Source organism: Clarias gariepinus, chromosome 23 (genome assembly GCF_024256425.1).
Source record: "Clarias gariepinus isolate MV-2021 ecotype Netherlands chromosome 23, CGAR_prim_01v2, whole genome shotgun sequence".
Taxonomy (NCBI): Eukaryota; Metazoa; Chordata; class Actinopteri; order Siluriformes; family Clariidae; genus Clarias; species Clarias gariepinus.
This window is the reverse complement of record NC_071122.1, coordinates 22,901,897-22,919,693: the sequence shown is the minus strand read 5'-3', so window position 1 is coordinate 22,919,693 and position 17,797 is coordinate 22,901,897. Positions and strand designations below refer to the sequence as shown.

At 41.3% G+C, this 17,797-nt stretch overlaps 1 protein-coding gene across 1 annotated transcript; it reads left to right on the top strand.

Moving 5' to 3' along the window:
- The first annotated feature begins 2,952 nt into the window (after positions 1–2,952).
- Positions 2,953–16,742, top strand: tmf1 (TATA element modulatory factor 1). The gene is made up of 17 exons (XM_053484298.1): positions 2,953–3,393; positions 5,653–6,929; positions 7,171–7,274; positions 9,503–9,629; positions 9,766–9,871; positions 10,862–11,004; positions 11,106–11,272; positions 11,562–11,718; positions 11,811–11,903; positions 12,046–12,202; positions 12,334–12,526; positions 12,772–12,841; positions 13,221–13,313; positions 13,938–14,060; positions 14,823–14,969; positions 15,136–15,261; positions 15,507–16,742. Exons 1-17 carry the CDS (start codon positions 3,258–3,260, stop codon positions 15,645–15,647), a joined length of 3,360 nt encoding a protein of 1,119 aa, XP_053340273.1. The 5' UTR covers positions 2,953–3,257; the 3' UTR covers positions 15,648–16,742.
- The last annotated feature ends 1,055 nt before the right edge of the window (positions 16,743–17,797 follow it).

Genomic DNA, 17,797 nt, shown 5'->3' with positions numbered 1-17,797 from the left:
CACGTCATATTCAAATCATATATTATTTTTAAAAGTACATTTTACTTTTCACATGTGTGTTTTACAGAGCAGATCCTCCAGTTCCCACACACTCTCCTCCAGGTGAGTACTGATCGCTCAAGCCGATCGCTTCTCAATCTTTTCTTCAGCCTCAGACACTGAATCCTGTAATTCACCCTGCACTTTTTGGGGCAGTTCTAAGCATTAGCAGTCACTCCAAACATGATGTTTAGTAAAGGGCCAACTAGCCTACAATATAGTGTATGAGACAGAATCCCTGAATGCATTGGACTTCTTATATTCTAATATTAAAACCAAAAATTGCTTCAAATGCAAATCAAGTCTGTTTGCTGTCTTTAACCTAGTAATACAAACTTTATTTCCCCCTCCATAACACCTCAAACCAGATATTTCAATTATTCATATGATAAATTAAAAAACATGATTTGGGAATTTTTCACAAATTCCCAAATGGAAATGTAATAAATATTTGCAATAATGTATTCACAGCACGAGCAGCAGTTCCAAAAGATGAGCTTGTCTTCATGTGTCTTAGTGCAGTGGTTCCCAACCCTTCGTTCCCCCGTACAAAATGATAAGTTGATCTTTTTCTATGCAGACTTTTAATTATACTGTAAATGTGTAATTGTGGTCTTATTACCATGTGCAAATTTAATTCTGGCAACCTCACAGAGCAGATGAAGGCTGTGATCTGTGGCGCACCCTTGATGTATGTGGTCTCGAGTTGGGAACCATGGTGCATGAGGAAGCACACCTTAGCCTTCAACTTTTTCGGCTGCGAGTGGTGTGTGAAAAGGGGAGATTTGAGTGGTAGTAGATGATGATGATGACGATGATGATACTAAAGGTACTACTACTAATGATAATAATATTACATACGGTGTAACTGTGCAATAATCTTTTTCCTGAACATGAAGTGATCCAGGCGGCATGATGGTGTAGTGGTTAGCACTGTGGCCTCGCACCTCCAGGTTCCGGGTTTGATTCTCTCCTCGGGCCTGTGTGCATGAAGTTTGCATGTTTTCCTCGTGCTTGGTGAGTTCCGGTTTCCTCCCACAGTCCAAAGATATGCAGGTTAGACCAACTGGCGTTTCCACGTTGCCCAAAAATAATAGCAACACAGTTTAGAGTCAAAATTCTAAACTAATTCTTTAAATATGAAAGTTATCTAATAAAGTGCGTCCCAGCCCCGCTGTCATAGACCCCAATTAACCAAAAAAATAAAAAATAAAAAATCAGTTCAGGGTGCTATTTAGTCTAATCATTTTGGATCTTGTTTAACTATTCTGTTCTTGTTTTACAGCGGTTGACATCCAGTTGCAATACCGCCACCTCCTGGTCTCTATCCCCCTCATCTTCCCTTTAGTTTAAATATTCTTTTATTAAATACCTTCTTCTTTGTCATCTTCCCTCTATTTTCTAAAATATTCTTACAGTGTATTTAAATGTTCCAAATTCCTATTGCTAAATTGAACGCCTTAAAGCCTTGACTAAAAATGAGGTAACAATGAAATTGACTCAACAGCGCCTCCTCTCGGCTCGTGTGTGCATCGCGAAACAGACTGTGACCTAGTAGCTCAATAGACATCTTTATAAAATTATTGCCAAAATAGGAGAATCTAGGTGTTTGTCAAAAATTATCTGCTCTTGGAGAATGCATAAACTTGTAATGTAACTGTCAATAAAAGCCTTTGACACTTATTAAATTCTTGTAATTATACTTCAGTATATCATACTGTAGTAACTTCTGAAAAAAAGATCTAACAATACTGAAGCAGCAGACTTTATGAAACTTGATACTTGTGTCATTCTCGAAACTTTTGGCCACGGCTGTACAAATATACCATCACTCTTACACATCATCTATACCGCTTTATCCTGTATACAGAGTCATGGGGGCCTGGAGCCTATTCCAGGAGACTTAGGGATGAGGCGGGGAATCCCTGAAAAGTGTGTCCACACACACATACATACTTACATACATACAAACATACACTACAGCCAATTTAGGCCAGTTAACCTAATCTGCATGTTTTTGGACTGCGGGAGGAAACTGGAGTACCTGGAGGAAACCCACCAAGCACAGGGAGAACATGCAAACTTTATGCACACAGACCTGAACCGTCAACACTGAAGGTGCAATGTGCAGAGCTAACCACTAAACCAACATGCAAATATAGAGTTACGATAAAATAAAATTTAAAATAGAAATATATAAAATATATATACCTCCAGGGTCCGGGTTCGATTCCCGGACAGGCTCGATTCCGTCTCTGTGTGCAAGGAGTTTGCACGTTCTCCCTGTGCTTGGTGGGTTTCCTTTGGGTACCTCCCACAGTCCAAAGATATAGTCCATGTTAGGCTAATTGCCAGTCCCAAATTGCCCGTAGTTTGTGAATGTATGAGTGAGTGTGTGTGTGCCCTGTCCAGGGTGTACCCTGCCTCGTGGCCAAAGCCTTCTGGGATAGAAGTCCCTGTGACCCTGCATACAGGATAAAGCACTATAGAAGGTGAGTGAGTGAGTATATGGAGTGTGCAAAATAAAAAAGGGTACTAGAGGGAAAGATATGGAAAAATGAACAATAATTATAAATAATAATTATAATTACTGTCAGTATAATTATACATTTGTCTAAAGCCCTAATTGAAGTGAATAACTTTTTCTTTGGCTAAGCTTCAGAAAAAAAAAAAAAAAGTATATAAAATAAATGCATAAATATATATGTATAAATTATATGAAATAATTATTATTATTGTTATAAATTAGTGAATTTAAATTTTAAAGCGAACATTTTTTTCTTTGGCTGAGCTGCAGAAAAACCTATTGATGACGTCACAGAAGGTTTGTCCAGTTCCTTCTTTCCTGACGGGGCTCAGTTTGTGGGCGGGGCTACGAGATGACGTGTTGCTTGATGCTACGTGGACCGGAAGTAGAAGCTTCGCGACTCAGCAGCAGCTCTGGACTTCTTTAGCTTAACTCCAAAACAAAGCCGGAGTTTAGAGCTCAGCGCTGAGGAGGATCTTAAAAACCGCGGATTCGGTGTTTTCCTCAGTTTCTGTATGACATGAGGATTGTGGCAGGACCTGTAGAGTGAGGTGTGATGGCGGAAACCTGATTTTCTCGAGTTTGTTTTCCCGGCCTAGCATGCTAACAGTGACAGTTTGCTGTAAGTTCGGCTTCGTACACGGAGATGCGTCGTTAAATAGGATTGTTCCGCTCTTCAGCCGTCAGTAAGATGAGTTGGTTTAACGCTTCACACCTGTCGAGTTTCGCTAAACAGGCTCTGAGCACCGCACAGAAGTCCATCGACCGAGTCCTGGATATTAAAGAGGAGGACCAGTGGGGCGACGCCATCACTCCGAGTTTAGACGGTGGGTTTAAACCTGGAATCTGCTTTAAAACACCAGCCTTAAACAAACCTGGTACTTTTGTCCTCACTGTAGTCAGGCCTAAGGGGAGAGTAGATGGATGTCTCATAAGGAGACAGCTCTTTACTCAGCCTCTGTGTGTGTGTGTGTGTGTGTGTGTACAGGAGTGTGTATCTAAAATCCTTGATTCTTAAGTTTTCTTATATATTAGGTGATCAAGTCCCATATTACTGATTACATACCTGTGTCTTCTCCACACTACTCTATGCCGGTGAAACGTGGACAAAATACATGCTTCTGAAATGAAATGCTGTAGAAAAGAATCTGGAAATTAAATGGTCATAAATGAAACAAACCCATGAGATCAAAGAAAAAAAAAAAAAAAGGACACTACCCTTCAAAGGTTTGGGGTCACTTGCGAATTTCTTTGTTTTTGTATAGTGATTTATTTTTCACATTCTACAACAATACTGGGGATTTCAAAACTATAAAATAACACGTACAGAATTAGGTAATTACGTAACAACAAGAGAAACTAGTTAGTTGTTATTTTAAGACACAGAGGTCAGCCTTTCTGTAATAGTTCTTGCAAGAACAGTATTCTCAATTGCATTTGCAAAATCCGTCAAGCACCATAATGAAACTGGCTCTCATGAAGGCCATCCCAGGAGGGCGAGACCAAAACCTACCTCTGCCCCAGACGAGAAGTTCATTTAGAGTTAATTTAGAGTTAAAATGACCAATTAACAGCACCTCAGATTAGAGGCGTTATGAAGTCTTTACATATGTATATGTGTATGAGCATAAGTAGCAGAAACATCTCACCATTAACTGTTCAAAGCAGATTAATGCATTTTTTGGTAGTGTATATTATGGCGAAGTTATAAAGTCTGTTTGGGCGTGTATGCAGAATGTAAGAAAAAACATGAATCATCAGATCAATGATGAAGAGAAACAGAAATTGAAAACAAGAAGATGAATTGATGACATCAAAGAATGTCTAGGAGTTAAAGAGTGGACAGGAATAAAAAAATGGATGAGAAAAGAAATGTATTCTGGAGCACATCAGGATAGGAATAAATATCATCATTAGCCTGCACGGTCCCTAGATGGACCTAGAAAGATAAGTCTCCCGATTGTTATATTGTGTCTTCATGTAAAATTCACAAACATCTGGCCCAACTAATCAGATTAATAAGCCTGTTCTTATGATATGAATATAGACAACAATTCACTCCGTGAACCAGTGGGACATCCTGGTCAGCATGATGGTGGATCTGCCTTAGACAGGATTTATTTAGGAGTTGTAATAAGCTAAAACCTGCATACGCGAGTCAAACATTGTCACAAGAAGTCTCGATGGGATGTCAGGTCATCGCAGAGCATCATATAGACCCGGTGTTCAGAGCTAGAGGGAATTTCCTCTAGACACTTCACCTGCTTGGATGTTTTATTCAGGTTCAAGGTGAAAAGCTGCTCATTCAGCTTGTGTGTATCTAAAATCCTTTTGATGGAAAACAGAACAAAGAAAGCTGATGGATCACATCTGTTGAGTTATTTACTCATCACTTGAATACATATTTGAGATGATCAGAAGCATTTATGTTTGCTTTTTAACTGGACAGGTTAATTATCCTGTTCTAATAATTGGTGATAATAAAGACAACAATTTACCCTGCATATTGGAAGCATGCATCCTTTCACTCCCTCAGGATCTGTAGATGAAGTGGTTCTTCATTTAGGTCAGCGTGAAAGTGGATGTGTGTTAGACGGGAGGTGTAATAAGATAAAATCTTAACGCAAACGGCACACCTGAGTCAACCATTATCACAAGGAGGAGGAATTTCCTCTAGACGGTTCACATACTTGGATTTTTTTGTCAGGTTCAAGGAAACCAGAGATGATAAAACAGGGCTATCTCAAAAAAGAGTTGGGGTGTGTGCAGGCTAGCCAAGGAGAAGCCACACCCGATTCAACCTGTTCAATTAGTTATTCACGGCTTTCAATATCAGTCGTTGCTTTTTCTTGGTCAAAATGCAAGCCTGCAAACCACACTAGCGCGTTCTGGAGAATATCTGGTTGCCTTCAAATCTGCCAAAATTATCTGAATGCAGTAGAAATTCCTCCTTGCTGTGACTATGAGTTTCTCTCTTGCCCTGCAATTGCCTGGCATCTCATCAAGGCTTAATTCTAGTTTTGTAGAAATGTGTACTTAGAACTTGACTGCATTCGCTTAAATTTATTTTCCCTCTGTGTTATTAGAAGTCTCGAGCAAGCCATTGTCCACAGGATGGGGGATGAACCAGTGGGATTCTCCTTCAGAGGAAAGCCCGAAGACCCTCACACCTTCATCCGAGGCCATCACCACGCCCGTCACCCGCACGGTGGTGGATGAAACAGAGAGTTTCTTCAGTGCCTTCCTGCCTCCCGGAGATGGGCAGCCGGTCAAGAAAACTTCGGTGGTCTCCGTGGCGCCGACCAAATCCTACCGCCGGCCTCAGGAGAACCCCGAAAACGAGATGCAACCCGCAGCCAAGGATGACGTCGACTCTTCCATGCTTTCTCAGGAAGATGTGAGTCAACACAGCAGCGAACAAGTAGCAGAGACCCACCCAGAGGAGGTGCAGGAAAAAGAAGAAACAGCTGTTCTGGAGCACGCAGAAGAAAACGAGGAGACTGAGAGCAAAACAGAGACACTGGATTCCAGTTCAAGTCCACAAATCCCTCAAGTGGACCCGCCTGCTCAGCCTGAATCTGTAGAAAAAGTCGAGAGCTGTGGTTCTGCTGAGACTAAGAGCTCGGGGAAAGAGCCTTCTAAAGACACTATTTTGGAATCCAAAGATGCGAAAGCAGAAGACCGTCAGAGCGACACCCCATCTCCTCCTGTGAGCGCCTTCTCGTCCGGGACCTCCACCACCAGTGACATCGAGGTTCTGGACCACGAGAGCGTCATCAGCGAGAGCTCGGCCAGCTCAAGACAGGAGACGGCTGAGGGAAAAGCGGGGCTGCACCTCATGCAGGGATCCTTCCAGCTGCTCTCGGCCTCGACGTGCAGCGATTTTCCGCGTCTGGACGACTACCCGAAGCTGACGGAGAGTTGCGGGTCTTCGTCCGACGCTTTCGAGCGCATCGACTCCTTTAGCGTGCACTCTCTGGACAGCCGCAGCGTCAGCGAGGTCAACTCAGACGACGAGATCCCCGGCAGCCGCACCCTGGCGTCCGTCACCGTCGGGACCAGCCCGCTCCCGGCTCTACCGCCACCACCACAGGCCAATCAGGAGCAGGAAGAGGTGGAGGGAGGGACGTCTGACTGTGCGAAGGACCAATCGGTGGAAGAGATGGAGGAGAGCGGGCGTAGCGCGACTCCTGTGAACTCTGAACAACCAGAAGAGCTGCCTGAGGAGGAGCAGGAGTCCGGGTCACATCTCTTGCTGTGTAATAAAAGAACTGAAGCTGGGGAGTCACATGACTCGTTGACATCACCCATAACCGAGGAGCAGAAAGGAGGCTCCACCTGCCAGCTCCTGGAGCTGCAGAAGGTCTGAATCGCACACAGTTGATTATTTTTCCTCTAACAGCTTGTTATGAAACGTTTTTTTCCCCTTCTTTTATCATAAAGTTTGCTTAAGAGAACAATTTTTAATTGTAACCATTCGTTCTTTTGTGACGGAAACAAGATAATAAAAAAAACAGATTATTATTTTGCACAGAAACTGGAAAGAAGTGTAAAGCCAATGTACAAACACAATCTCTCTCTCTTTTTTTATTTTATCTTGCCAGATGGTTAACGAGCTTACGAGCAGGCTGGAGACGCGGGAAAGCCAGCTGCTAGCAGTTAGCAAAGACAAGGCACGCCTGGAGGAGGAGTGCGACAACCTCAAGGAGTGAGTTCCTCAGTGTTGGAGTTCTAATTGATCTAGAATTTGACATAACGTATCTTTATGAGTGAAACGTTCATATCATGTTCACAGAACTGAATGTGAAACTGAAGTGATAATTATTATTTTTACTTATCTACTTATTTATTTATTTATTTATTTATGGTGTCAAAGAACTTGTTGGGTGTGAGTTCGCTGTCTGAATGTCTTCTTTGTGTGTGTGTCTGTTTAGGCGTGTGTGTGTGTGTGTGGGGGTAGGGGTGTTTGAATTCTGACTTTCAAAGCAGGTCAGATAAACACACGGATCGACCATAATATTTGCTCAGGTTGAGGAAAGTGCAGCTCTACAGAACACTCCGTGTAAATACTAACTGATAAAGCGGATCCTGGTTCAGGTTGACATTTAGATTTTAAAAAGTAATTAAAAGTTTATCAGCTTTCTGGATCCTTTGATAGCATCGTAGGTCACATGACTGTGCAGCTCAGTAAATGCTCAGTTTTATTTGCAGTCTGCATAAGTTGTTATTTGTGTTTTTGTTTGTTAATTTTCTGGAACTTCTGGTGTAGAAAAATCTCTTGAAGCGGCAAATGTAGAATCTTGTGTAGCCCAGTTTATTAACCTTGTAGCAAGTAATGAGCATTATTGTGTTCATTTTTGTTCTGAGAAAGGATCCTTGGTTAACCGAAATTCAAAAGTACCTTAGTACTAGAATTTTAAAAACTATACAATACCCATCACTGGGCACAAGCTCACACAGCTACACTGAGTAGCCACCAAATACAGGATGTACCCTGCCTTGTGCCCCAAGTTCCCTGGGATAGAGTTCTTCAGGCGCCCTGAAACCCTACACAGAATAAGTGGTATAGGCAATACTATTGTACTAATGTACTATGCCTAGGAACGATTGCCCCCCACCTCACACACTCCTGGCTAGCATTCACATTATTGTTGCCCTTTGTTCTCGGGTACGCTTGCGTATTTACACAGCAGGTTGCAGTACGCACCTACCTGGTTTGCAAGCTTTTATTAAACACAAAAGAAAAATAAAGTTAACTTTCACGCTATGCCTTATATTAAAATATCTAAATATTACTAATATTTAAAAAAAAAAGTCAGGAGCAACGCTTTGGTATTTCAGTTGTGTAGATGAAAATAGATTTCTGAGACAAACGACCCTGTTGATTTTGTAGCGATCTAATTCCATTCTCCAGTACGATTGACTTTCGTATCTCTGCCAGAGTACGCTATATCATTCTCCAGACCACCTTTTCCAACGGACTTGGGCACGGTTCCCGATCACAGAACGATCGTGTTCACGCCGATCGAAATTACCCAGACTTCACAGGGTTAAATGTTCCCGAAAATTATTTCAGTGATAACGCCCTCAGCCGCCATGCCGACTTCATTCTTGTATCGCTCTGTAAATGGGATAATAGGAACAGGATACAGTCTGCACCAGCGAAGATGTTGCACCAGTGGTGTGTGGGTGTGACGACGTTTGTAATATAAGCTGCAGCATGTTAGAAGTGAGTTGAGAGGAACAGTAGAGAGACTGTGGATCACATTTTGCTTGAAGAGATCAACAGCAGCAATCGATGACAAACGGGGGCCTGAAGTATCAGGGAGAGGTTCTGGCTAGAAAGCAGGTGAAAGTGCAAACCCCCAAACACAGCAACACCGTATATCTACAGCGTTTATAAGCAAAGTGACCCAAGGCAACGTGTCAAACCTGGAACATGTTGTAGTTCCCCTTTAAGGAAATTCAGAATAATTAGCAGCAGTAACATATGTATTTATAGAGAGTCTACATATTTGCCTTGTGTTCAAAGTGTCATCTGTGAGCTCGTATGCAAATTAAGGTGTCAGAGACACATGCGCGTACTGTGGAGAAACATTTCTATCATTCACGTGCCTCGGGTTTGCAAGTCGTCCTAACATGTAGCGCCCATTTCTTTTTTTAATACATCCTGTATAAAGATAGCCCCCCCCCCTTTTTTTTGGGGGGGGGGGGGCGTAGAACGCTAGCACTCATAACTGTTTTCTAGGTACGGTGTCTCATAAAGTCATTCTGTTCTCTACAAAGATAAATTTATTATCATTTTTTAATGATTATTATTTTTTTCGCACAAGTCTCATGCCTCTGGCTCAGAGAGTGTGACTCCGCCCACTCAGAAGTATTGAAAATGATCTGAACAAAATTTTCTAACATGAGTTGCGTGCATGTGTTTTGCAGTGAGATGATCAGTCTGAAGGAGGAGAGCTCCAGCGTGGAGTCTCTCAAAGACGAGTTCACGCAGCGCATCGCCGACACTGAGAGGAAAGCTCAGCTCGCCTGCAAGGAGCGTGACATCGCCAAAAAGGTCAGAGAGCATTTCCTAATCATACAGGGGTGCACACGAGCCCTCTCAAGACTTTTGCTTTAGCTAGCAAAGCTAAAGCTTTTTTTTGGTTGTGTTTTCTTTAACCCTCATGTTTGTATGTCCACCATTATCCCAGGAAATCAAGGGTCTTAGAGAGGAGCTGTCAACCAGGTTCAACTCTGCGGAAACCATGGAGTTGATCAGAGAGAAGGAGGAACAGATCAGAGGCCTTCTAGAAGAAGGTAAGAGCATTTTCTGGACAGGTGAAAGGCTTTTTATAACAAATAAAAGCTTTTAGAAAAGGCTAAGATCATTTCCAGCACATTTTAAAAGGTTTCTACAACGTTTTTAGAGCAGACAAAAGTTGTTTTGGAACATTTCTATAGCAGATCAAAGGTTCTAGAAGAGTGTGGGGACATTTTCAATAGACATCAAAGGCACTCTGTAATATTTACTGAGCAGATCAAAGGTATTAGAAAAGATCAAGGTTTTAGAAGAGGGTGCTGACGTTTCTAATGGAGATCAAAGGCTCTCTAGAACATTTCAGAAATGTTCTAACATATTTTCAAGGCAGATTAAAAGTTCCAGAAGAGGGTAAGAACATTTCAAAGAGAGATCATTCCCACAGTATAACAGCAGTACTTTCTGGACAGGTGAAAGGCTTTTTTAAAACATTTATACAGCACATAAAAGGTGGTCTGGAATATTTCAAAAGCAGATCAAAGGTTCTAGAAGAGGATGAGCACATTTATTAGACTGATAGAGATCAAAGCAACTCTAGAACATTTACTAAGTGGATCAGAGATTCTAGAAGAGAAAAAGAACATTACAAAGAGAGATTAAAGACATTCTAGAACATTTCCACACTATATCAGAGGAATTTCCTGGATAGGTGATAGATTTTCTACAACATTTATACAACAAATTGTAGCATCTACAAGTTAATTTCCAGCGAAGATCAAAGCCTTTCTACAACATTTCTACAGCACATACTGTATATTCTAGAATATTTCCACAACAGATCAAAAGTTCTAGACGAGGGTGAGGACATTTAAAGGATATGTGTATCAAAGGCATTTTAGCCTAGATTCTGATTTTAAAGACCTAAGCAAGTTTTCACTCCCCCAAAAAAATTAAGCATTGAATTCAGAATTCTTGTAAACAGTGACATGAGTCATGCCTGACATACTGGTGTGAGATGACTGATGTGAGACGTGTTTACTTTCCTCCAGGTGAGAAGCTGTCCAAGCAGCAGCTGCAGCACTCCAACATCATCAAGAAGCTGAGGGCCAAGGAGAAGGAGAGCGAGGTGAAGATCGCCAAGCATTCCAAGAAGCTCAAGGAACAAGAGGATGAACTCAAACAGCTGCAGCAGGTCTGAGAGAGATTCCTTATTCTTCTGGTTAATTACTCGTTGCTGTAGTATAAAAGGGATGGAACACTTCAGCGCACTTAAAAACGTGGTGTATGACCCAGGTTCTAGATGCGAAGGAGGAGATTGAGAAGCAGCACAGAGAGAGCATTAAGAAGCTGAACTCTGCCGTGGAGCGTCAGGAGAAGGAGCTGAGCAGGCTGCAGAGTGAAAACGACGAGGTGCAAGAGAAGAACCGCAGCCTGCAGGCCGCCCTCGACGCCGCTTACAAGTAAATACGCGGGGTTAATATGGTTAATATAAAAGGTTAAATATGAATTGGGAAATAGGAATTAAAAGTATCTTAGTTGAGCTGAGAGCTTCGACTGAAATGCACAGCATTATGGATGATCTTAGCATTAGTAAGTTCTTTTGTACAAACACTGATGTCATCATCATCACACACTCCCTTCCATTCCAGTCTGTCTGCATTTTTTATTTTATTTTTTTTTTATAACCCAGACCGAATCAAAACTCTACTGTTTCTGCTAGAACTCTTTTGTGTGTGTGTGTGTTTTAAGGGAGCTTGCCGAGCTGCACAAGTCCAACGCTTCAAAGGCCAGCGAGGCACAGGAGCTGGCTCTCAGCCGCGAGGTCCAAGCCAAAGAGGAGCTCAGCCTGGCATTGGACAAAGCCAAGGAAGAGGCCCGCCTTCAGCAGGAGGCACTGGCCAATCAGGTAAATGGATGGAATTTACTGTACATTGAATTAATTTTTATTAATCCTCGTTTTTAATCCTGTGTCTGACGCTGGTCTTGCTGTCGCTTTAGGTGGCAGATCTGAGGTTGGCTCTGCAGAGAGCTGAGCAGCAGCAGGCCAGGAAGGAGGACTACCTCCGAGAGGAGATCAGTGAGCTTCAGCAGGTACGTCACACAACCAAACTGTCATTCTTTTGTTTCTATGAAAGAGAACTTCTAAAATCTTGAGCTTGAAGCTTTTGAATAAAAAAAAAAAAAGTTTTTAAATTTATATATATATGCTTTAACAACACTGTTCTCTGTTTAGCGGTTGCAAGGGGCGGAGACCAGAAACCAGGAACTGAGTCAGAGCGTTACCTCGGCGACGAGGCCCCTCCTGAGGCAGATTGAGAATCTGCAGTCAACTCTGGGATCTCAGACGGTGTCCTGGGAAAAGCTGGAGAAGAACATCTCGGACCGCTTAGGTGAAAATACAGCAGGGGGAAATTTTTTTTAATGTTACATAGTACAGGATTACATGCTGTGTATAGAACACTTGCGTTAAGAATAATAAATATGCCTCGCTGCCTTCCTTTTTTTTTTTCCACATGAATAGCCGAGGCTCAGGCCCAGCTTGCTGTTGCGGTAGAAAAGGAGCGCTCGGTGACAGAGGAAATACATGCCGTCAAGGCTCAGTTGGCCTCCCTGGAGTCCCAGAACTCGTCACTGCGTCAGGAGAAGGGACGGCTGCAGGGCCAGCTGGAAGTGGAGAAGACTCGGCGTGAGAAGCTGGAGAACGACAGCAGCAGGTGAACAGGACTTTTTTAGAAGAGAGAGAGAGATGGAAGTTATATGAAATCACATATATTGATAGAATGAAGCAGAAAGTCCTGGTGATTGGCTTGAGTAACGCTAGAATTTTCTAATAATAATTTTTAAAAAAGCTTTAAAAAATTGAATACTTGCTTCTTACTTTACTTATTTCTTCCTTTTTAAAAATGTCAATCAGTGTATTTTGAAGTGTTTGACTGCAACCGACTTTGTGTGTGTGTAGGGAGCGTGTTGAACTGGAGAATCTGAAAGGCGAGTACACTCGTACTCTGGAAGAGGCCAAAAAGGAAAAGGTACTGTCTAGGAACCAGCCGATACAATACTATTGCGATACCACTGAACTGATTTGATTTGTATTGCGATGTTGTTGCTATTCTGTAAACATCCTCATTCAATATTAAAGTTTTCTACAATTCTAAACAAACATAGCAGATAATTCACTTTCATCACAGAGGATCCTGTGCTGCCTGCCAGTGTGTGAATAATTTAGAGCATGCCACCTGTAGGATCAGAAAGGAACTGCAACATTTTACTACTTCAAATGCAAAAAAAGTGTTGGTGTGGGGCGATACATAGAAAGAACAGAATTTATGGTTTCCCCCATCTCTAGTACTGTCTGTTCTATGAAACATTCATTCGCATTCATTTTTTTTCCTTTTTCACATCCTGCAGCTGCTGCTAACAAACCAGCTTGAGATGGAGAAGGTAAAGGTGGAGCAGGAGAAGAAGAAATGCTACCTTGCACAAGAAGCCTTGAAGGAAAAGGTTAGAGTTGGTTTTTTGTTTAGGACAAAACGTTATAACTTCTAGTAAAATGTCAGATTTGAGAATTCTTAGTTTTTTTAATTTTCAGTTAGACCTCAGATTTTTGCTCCTGTGTCCTGATTGAATAATATTCTCATAATATGGGTAGTTTAAGTTGTTACATTGTTGTCTCGTGCATAGATTTGTAATCATGTTCTACCCATATATGTGTGTGCGTTTGTGTGTGTGTGCGTTTGTGTGTGTGTGCGTGTGTGTGTGTGTGCGTTTGTGTGTGTGTGTGCGTTTGTGTGTGTGTGTGCGTTTGTGTGTGTGTGTGCGTTTGTGTGTGTGTGTGCGTTTGTGTGTGTGTGTGCGTTTGTGTGTGTGTGTGCGTTTGTGTGTGTGTGTGCGTTTGTGTGTGTGTGCGTTTGTGTGTGTGTGCGTTTGTGTGTGTGTGCGTGCGTTTGTGTGTGTGTGCGTGCGTTTGTGTGTGTGTGCGTGCGTTTGTGTGTGTGTGCGTGCGTTTGTGTGTGTGTGCGTGCGTTTGTGTGTGTGTGCGTGCGTTTGTGTGTGTGTGCGTGCGTTTGTGTGTGTGTGCGTGCGTTTGTGTGTGTGTGCGTGCGTTTGTGTGTGTGTGTGTCTTAGGAGCGGAAGACGCTGAGTGTATCTCTGAGCGAGGCTCCTGCATCCTCCACGCCATCTCTCTCCCGCTCCAGCTCCATCAGCGGGATGGATCACGGGGGCATACACACCTCTCTGCTCCCCCACGTCAGTTAATTAAAGGCTCTTTCTACTACCTAATGATCTTTTTACGTTTCAAACAAAGCACGCTGTTCCCTGTGTGCCTGACCAGACTGAACTGAGCACTTTAACTCATCAGTAGCTAGTCTGAACATTTAATAAAGGGTCAATTAGAAAAGTTTTGGGGGAAAAAAAAAATTTTAAGAAAAGGAAAAAAACGAAGGCTGAGATTTTCTATTTCATTTTTTTGCAATAACAGATTTGCCCTCTATTGTTTTAAGTCTTGGATATATGTTTGCTTTGTTAATAGAGGTGGGAATCACCAGGGATAACCTGATACCAATCGATCGCCAATTTGATTTGTACCATGATTTTATTAAAATCCAGATTCTAAATCCCCCCCCCCCCTCCAGATTTTGTTCCAGTTCTAAACAAATTTGGCAAAATGATCCACTCTTGCCACACAGGATGCCGTTGTATGTGAACAGTTTAGTGCATGCCCCCTGCTGGATTATAGAGGAACTACAACAGTTTACCACCTCAAATGCAAACATGTATAAATGAAAAATAAAAAGATAAAGATCGAATTTTTAGTCAGCGTTTTTTTCAGCGCCACACGAAAGAATCACAACACATAACTGAATCGGAGTTTGTTAGTATTACTTTACCTTTAAGTTAAAAGTTTCTCATTGTCCCTGTAAGCATAGGATTTTATTAATACCTTTGTTTTAATCAATCAATCAATCAATCAGTCATCATCATCTTGTTTGTTGTCTGTTGCAAAAATAGGACGACTCTCCTGATCACTCGTTCGCCTCCATGACCCTCCCCGGGAACAGCTTGTACGAGGCGGCGCGTCTCAGCGGAGGCTCCAGCATCATCGAGAACCTGCAGTCACAGCTAAAACTGCGGGAGGGAGAAATCGCACAGCTTCAGGTAATCTCTAGCCACACACACACACACAAGCTTTTTATTTCTTTTATAGCTTTTTATTATATATTGTCTTCTGATCAAGGATAATTTCCCAAAAAGATTTCCAAAAAGTGTGTGTGAATCCCATGCCAATCCTCTCTACTATTTCCTTCCCTCTCTCGTGACGTAGGTGGAGATCTCAAATCTGGAGCGGACTCGCTCGGCGATGGCAGAAGAACTGGTGCGGCTTACTAATCAGAATGACGAGCTCGAGGACAAAGTGAAGGAGATCCCCAGGCTTAAAGTGCAGCTCAAGGTGAGTAAAGAAGCACGGAGAGTTTGAGGTGGGGAAAGGTTGAGTACCCATACTCCTCTCAACAGGTTACTGAATAACTGGTGATCAATGTTGTTCCCTTCACATGGTGTTATAGTAATGTTATAGCTGATCCCTAATCTACTGATCAGGCATGAGAAACGTTAAATGTGAAAATGTCATAAATCTTTTCGTACCCCCGATAATTAAAATGTGCTGTGTCTGTTTGTACGCGTTCCTGTCAACAGGACCTGGAGCAGAGACACAATACCATCCTGCAGATGTACGGCGAGAAGGCGGAAGAAGCCGAGGAGCTGCGTCTCGACCTTGAAGACGTCAAGAACATGTACAAGACCCAAATCGACGAGCTGCTCAAGAACCAAAAATAACCCCTTTCGGTTTCTGTCTTGCTAACGGACATCAAAGTGCATTTACTGTACACGGACAAACTCTCTTATAGAGCAGGAAGCTTTGTGGAAGCTTTGTGCAAATAAGTTGCGGTGGCTTTGTGATTATGTTAATTTTTTTCTTTATGTGTGTAATCGTGTAGTTATTTATGGGGTTGTATGAGTGGGTGACTTTTTTTTTTTGTCTTTCTTTTTTCCTCCCCTTTTTTGAAGATCGTTAGCAGAAACGGCCAAGCGCTCGTCTCTTGGTGTCGACCTCGACGCTATGCACATCAATTTGCACTTTTAAAAAAACATTTAAGATTTAAAAAGCCTTTCTTCTCTGTGTTAAATATGTAATTGTTCACTTCATCCAAACCATCGTACTAGTGTTGGTATGCCCCATGGGGCAAAATGAATATTAAAAACTTTTGGCGAGGATATTTTCTTGCCATATTCTCTCACTTCAAGAATTTTAGACGATTGCTGTCAATTCATTGCGAGCAATGAAAAAAACACTGGCAGTCTCTAAGGAGTGCATATATTATTTTTGAAAGAAATAATTCGGTCTCTTAAAACACGTAATCGTAACACTTGCGAAGTAAATAATACAACCATATTTAAATCTAGTACGATTATATAATTTAATCTTCACTGTTGTGAAGAAAGAAAGCTCTCAACTTTAAAACTCTAATAAAACTCTTTTGCCTGCCTTTTCTCTGTCTGAGCTGTTCCTCATGCTCCAGGAACAGCAGATAGAGCTCACAATTGCTTAGCTTTTAATTAGCTCTGCATTAGCTATGCAGATTTTTTTTTCCTGAGACATTTGAATGATGAACTTGTAATTTTATAAATTGCAAATCCATATTTGTAAGGTTATTACAAAAAAAAGAAATGACCAAAACCAACCCTAACTTTAGGTGTAGTTGCTATTATATATTATTTTTGTCTTTACAAATTAAATGCTACATTTAGGCCTAGGAATTAGTTTATTAATTGCTGCTGTGGCACTTCGAGAAGTGGGATCAAGTGAGCTGCTAGAGTAGAGCTAATAGTGGAAAAAACAAACAAAAAAAAAGTTATAAAAATAACATGCTACATGTGAATTTGCAACTTGACTGGAATGCAGTTTATAAAGTTACGCATTTTGCACTCCGACTAAGTACAAACTATTGATGATGGAAAATCATCTCCATTATTAACTCTCATCAGAAACCAGGGTCTGTGCATCAGCAAAGCATCTGTGGACCTTCTTCCATTGAACTAATTGACTTCATACCGAACCAGAAGCATAAATAAGTAACCCGCGGTCATAATACGTAGAGCTACCTGTTTTTCATTTACTTTGTATATAATGTTTATCTTGCGTAGGCCTGTAGTAATGGGCAAGATACGATTTGTGTAAATGTGTAAATAAAATAAATATTGACCTGGTAATGTTTTTGAGTCATTTGTTTTGGTGACTTGAACTGCAAAAACATTGTTTTGAGACCTTCTCTGTGTAAGGAGTCTTAACTCACATCTGAAATGAAAAAAAAAGAAAAAAATAGCAATAAAGTCCAAATAAATTGATCATGGTGGCATGCTGGCGTATTGATTAGCAGAGCCACCCTGCACCTCCTGGGTCGGGTTTGAATCCTGGCTCGGATCTGTGTGTGTGTGGAGTTTGTATGTTCTCCTCCTGCTTGGTGAGTTTCCTTTAGGTAGTCCAGTTTCCTCTTACAGTTCAAACACATGCAGATTAGATTCCCAGATTGCCTGTAGTCTGTGCCCTGTGATGGATCTGTATTGTTATTTTGTGTTTACATTTTTTTGTATGAAGTTTGCCTTGAAAAAAAAAACTGGATTTATCTTGCATCAGGAATGTCAAATTATCTGTAAAGCTATTTTACATATAAATTATACAGTCATCTAAAATGAAATTAGGAGAAGAAAAATAGTGTAATTTATATTATATTAATAAAATATGAATAATAATAATATCAAAGATATTAATATATAATGTATAGAACAATAAAGGTAGTATTAATATATTTATGCAAGTTTTTCTTTCCCTGAAGTGTGTTGAACTTTTTGGCTGACTCGTGTGTGTGTGTGTGTGTGTGTTATGTAATTATATAAATGTGTTATATGTACAGGTATATATATATATA

Coding starts and splice junctions, on each gene's coding strand:
- tmf1 (XM_053484298.1), top strand. CDS start 3,258: ATGAGTTGGTTTAACGCTTCACACCTGTCGAGTTTCGCTAAACAGGCT. Junction 13,314..13,937: donor AAGAAGCCTTGAAGGAAAAG/GTTAGAGTTGGT, acceptor TGTGTGTCTTAG/GAGCGGAAGACGCTGAGTGT. Junction 15,262..15,506: donor GGCTTAAAGTGCAGCTCAAG/GTGAGTAAAGAA, acceptor TCCTGTCAACAG/GACCTGGAGCAGAGACACAA.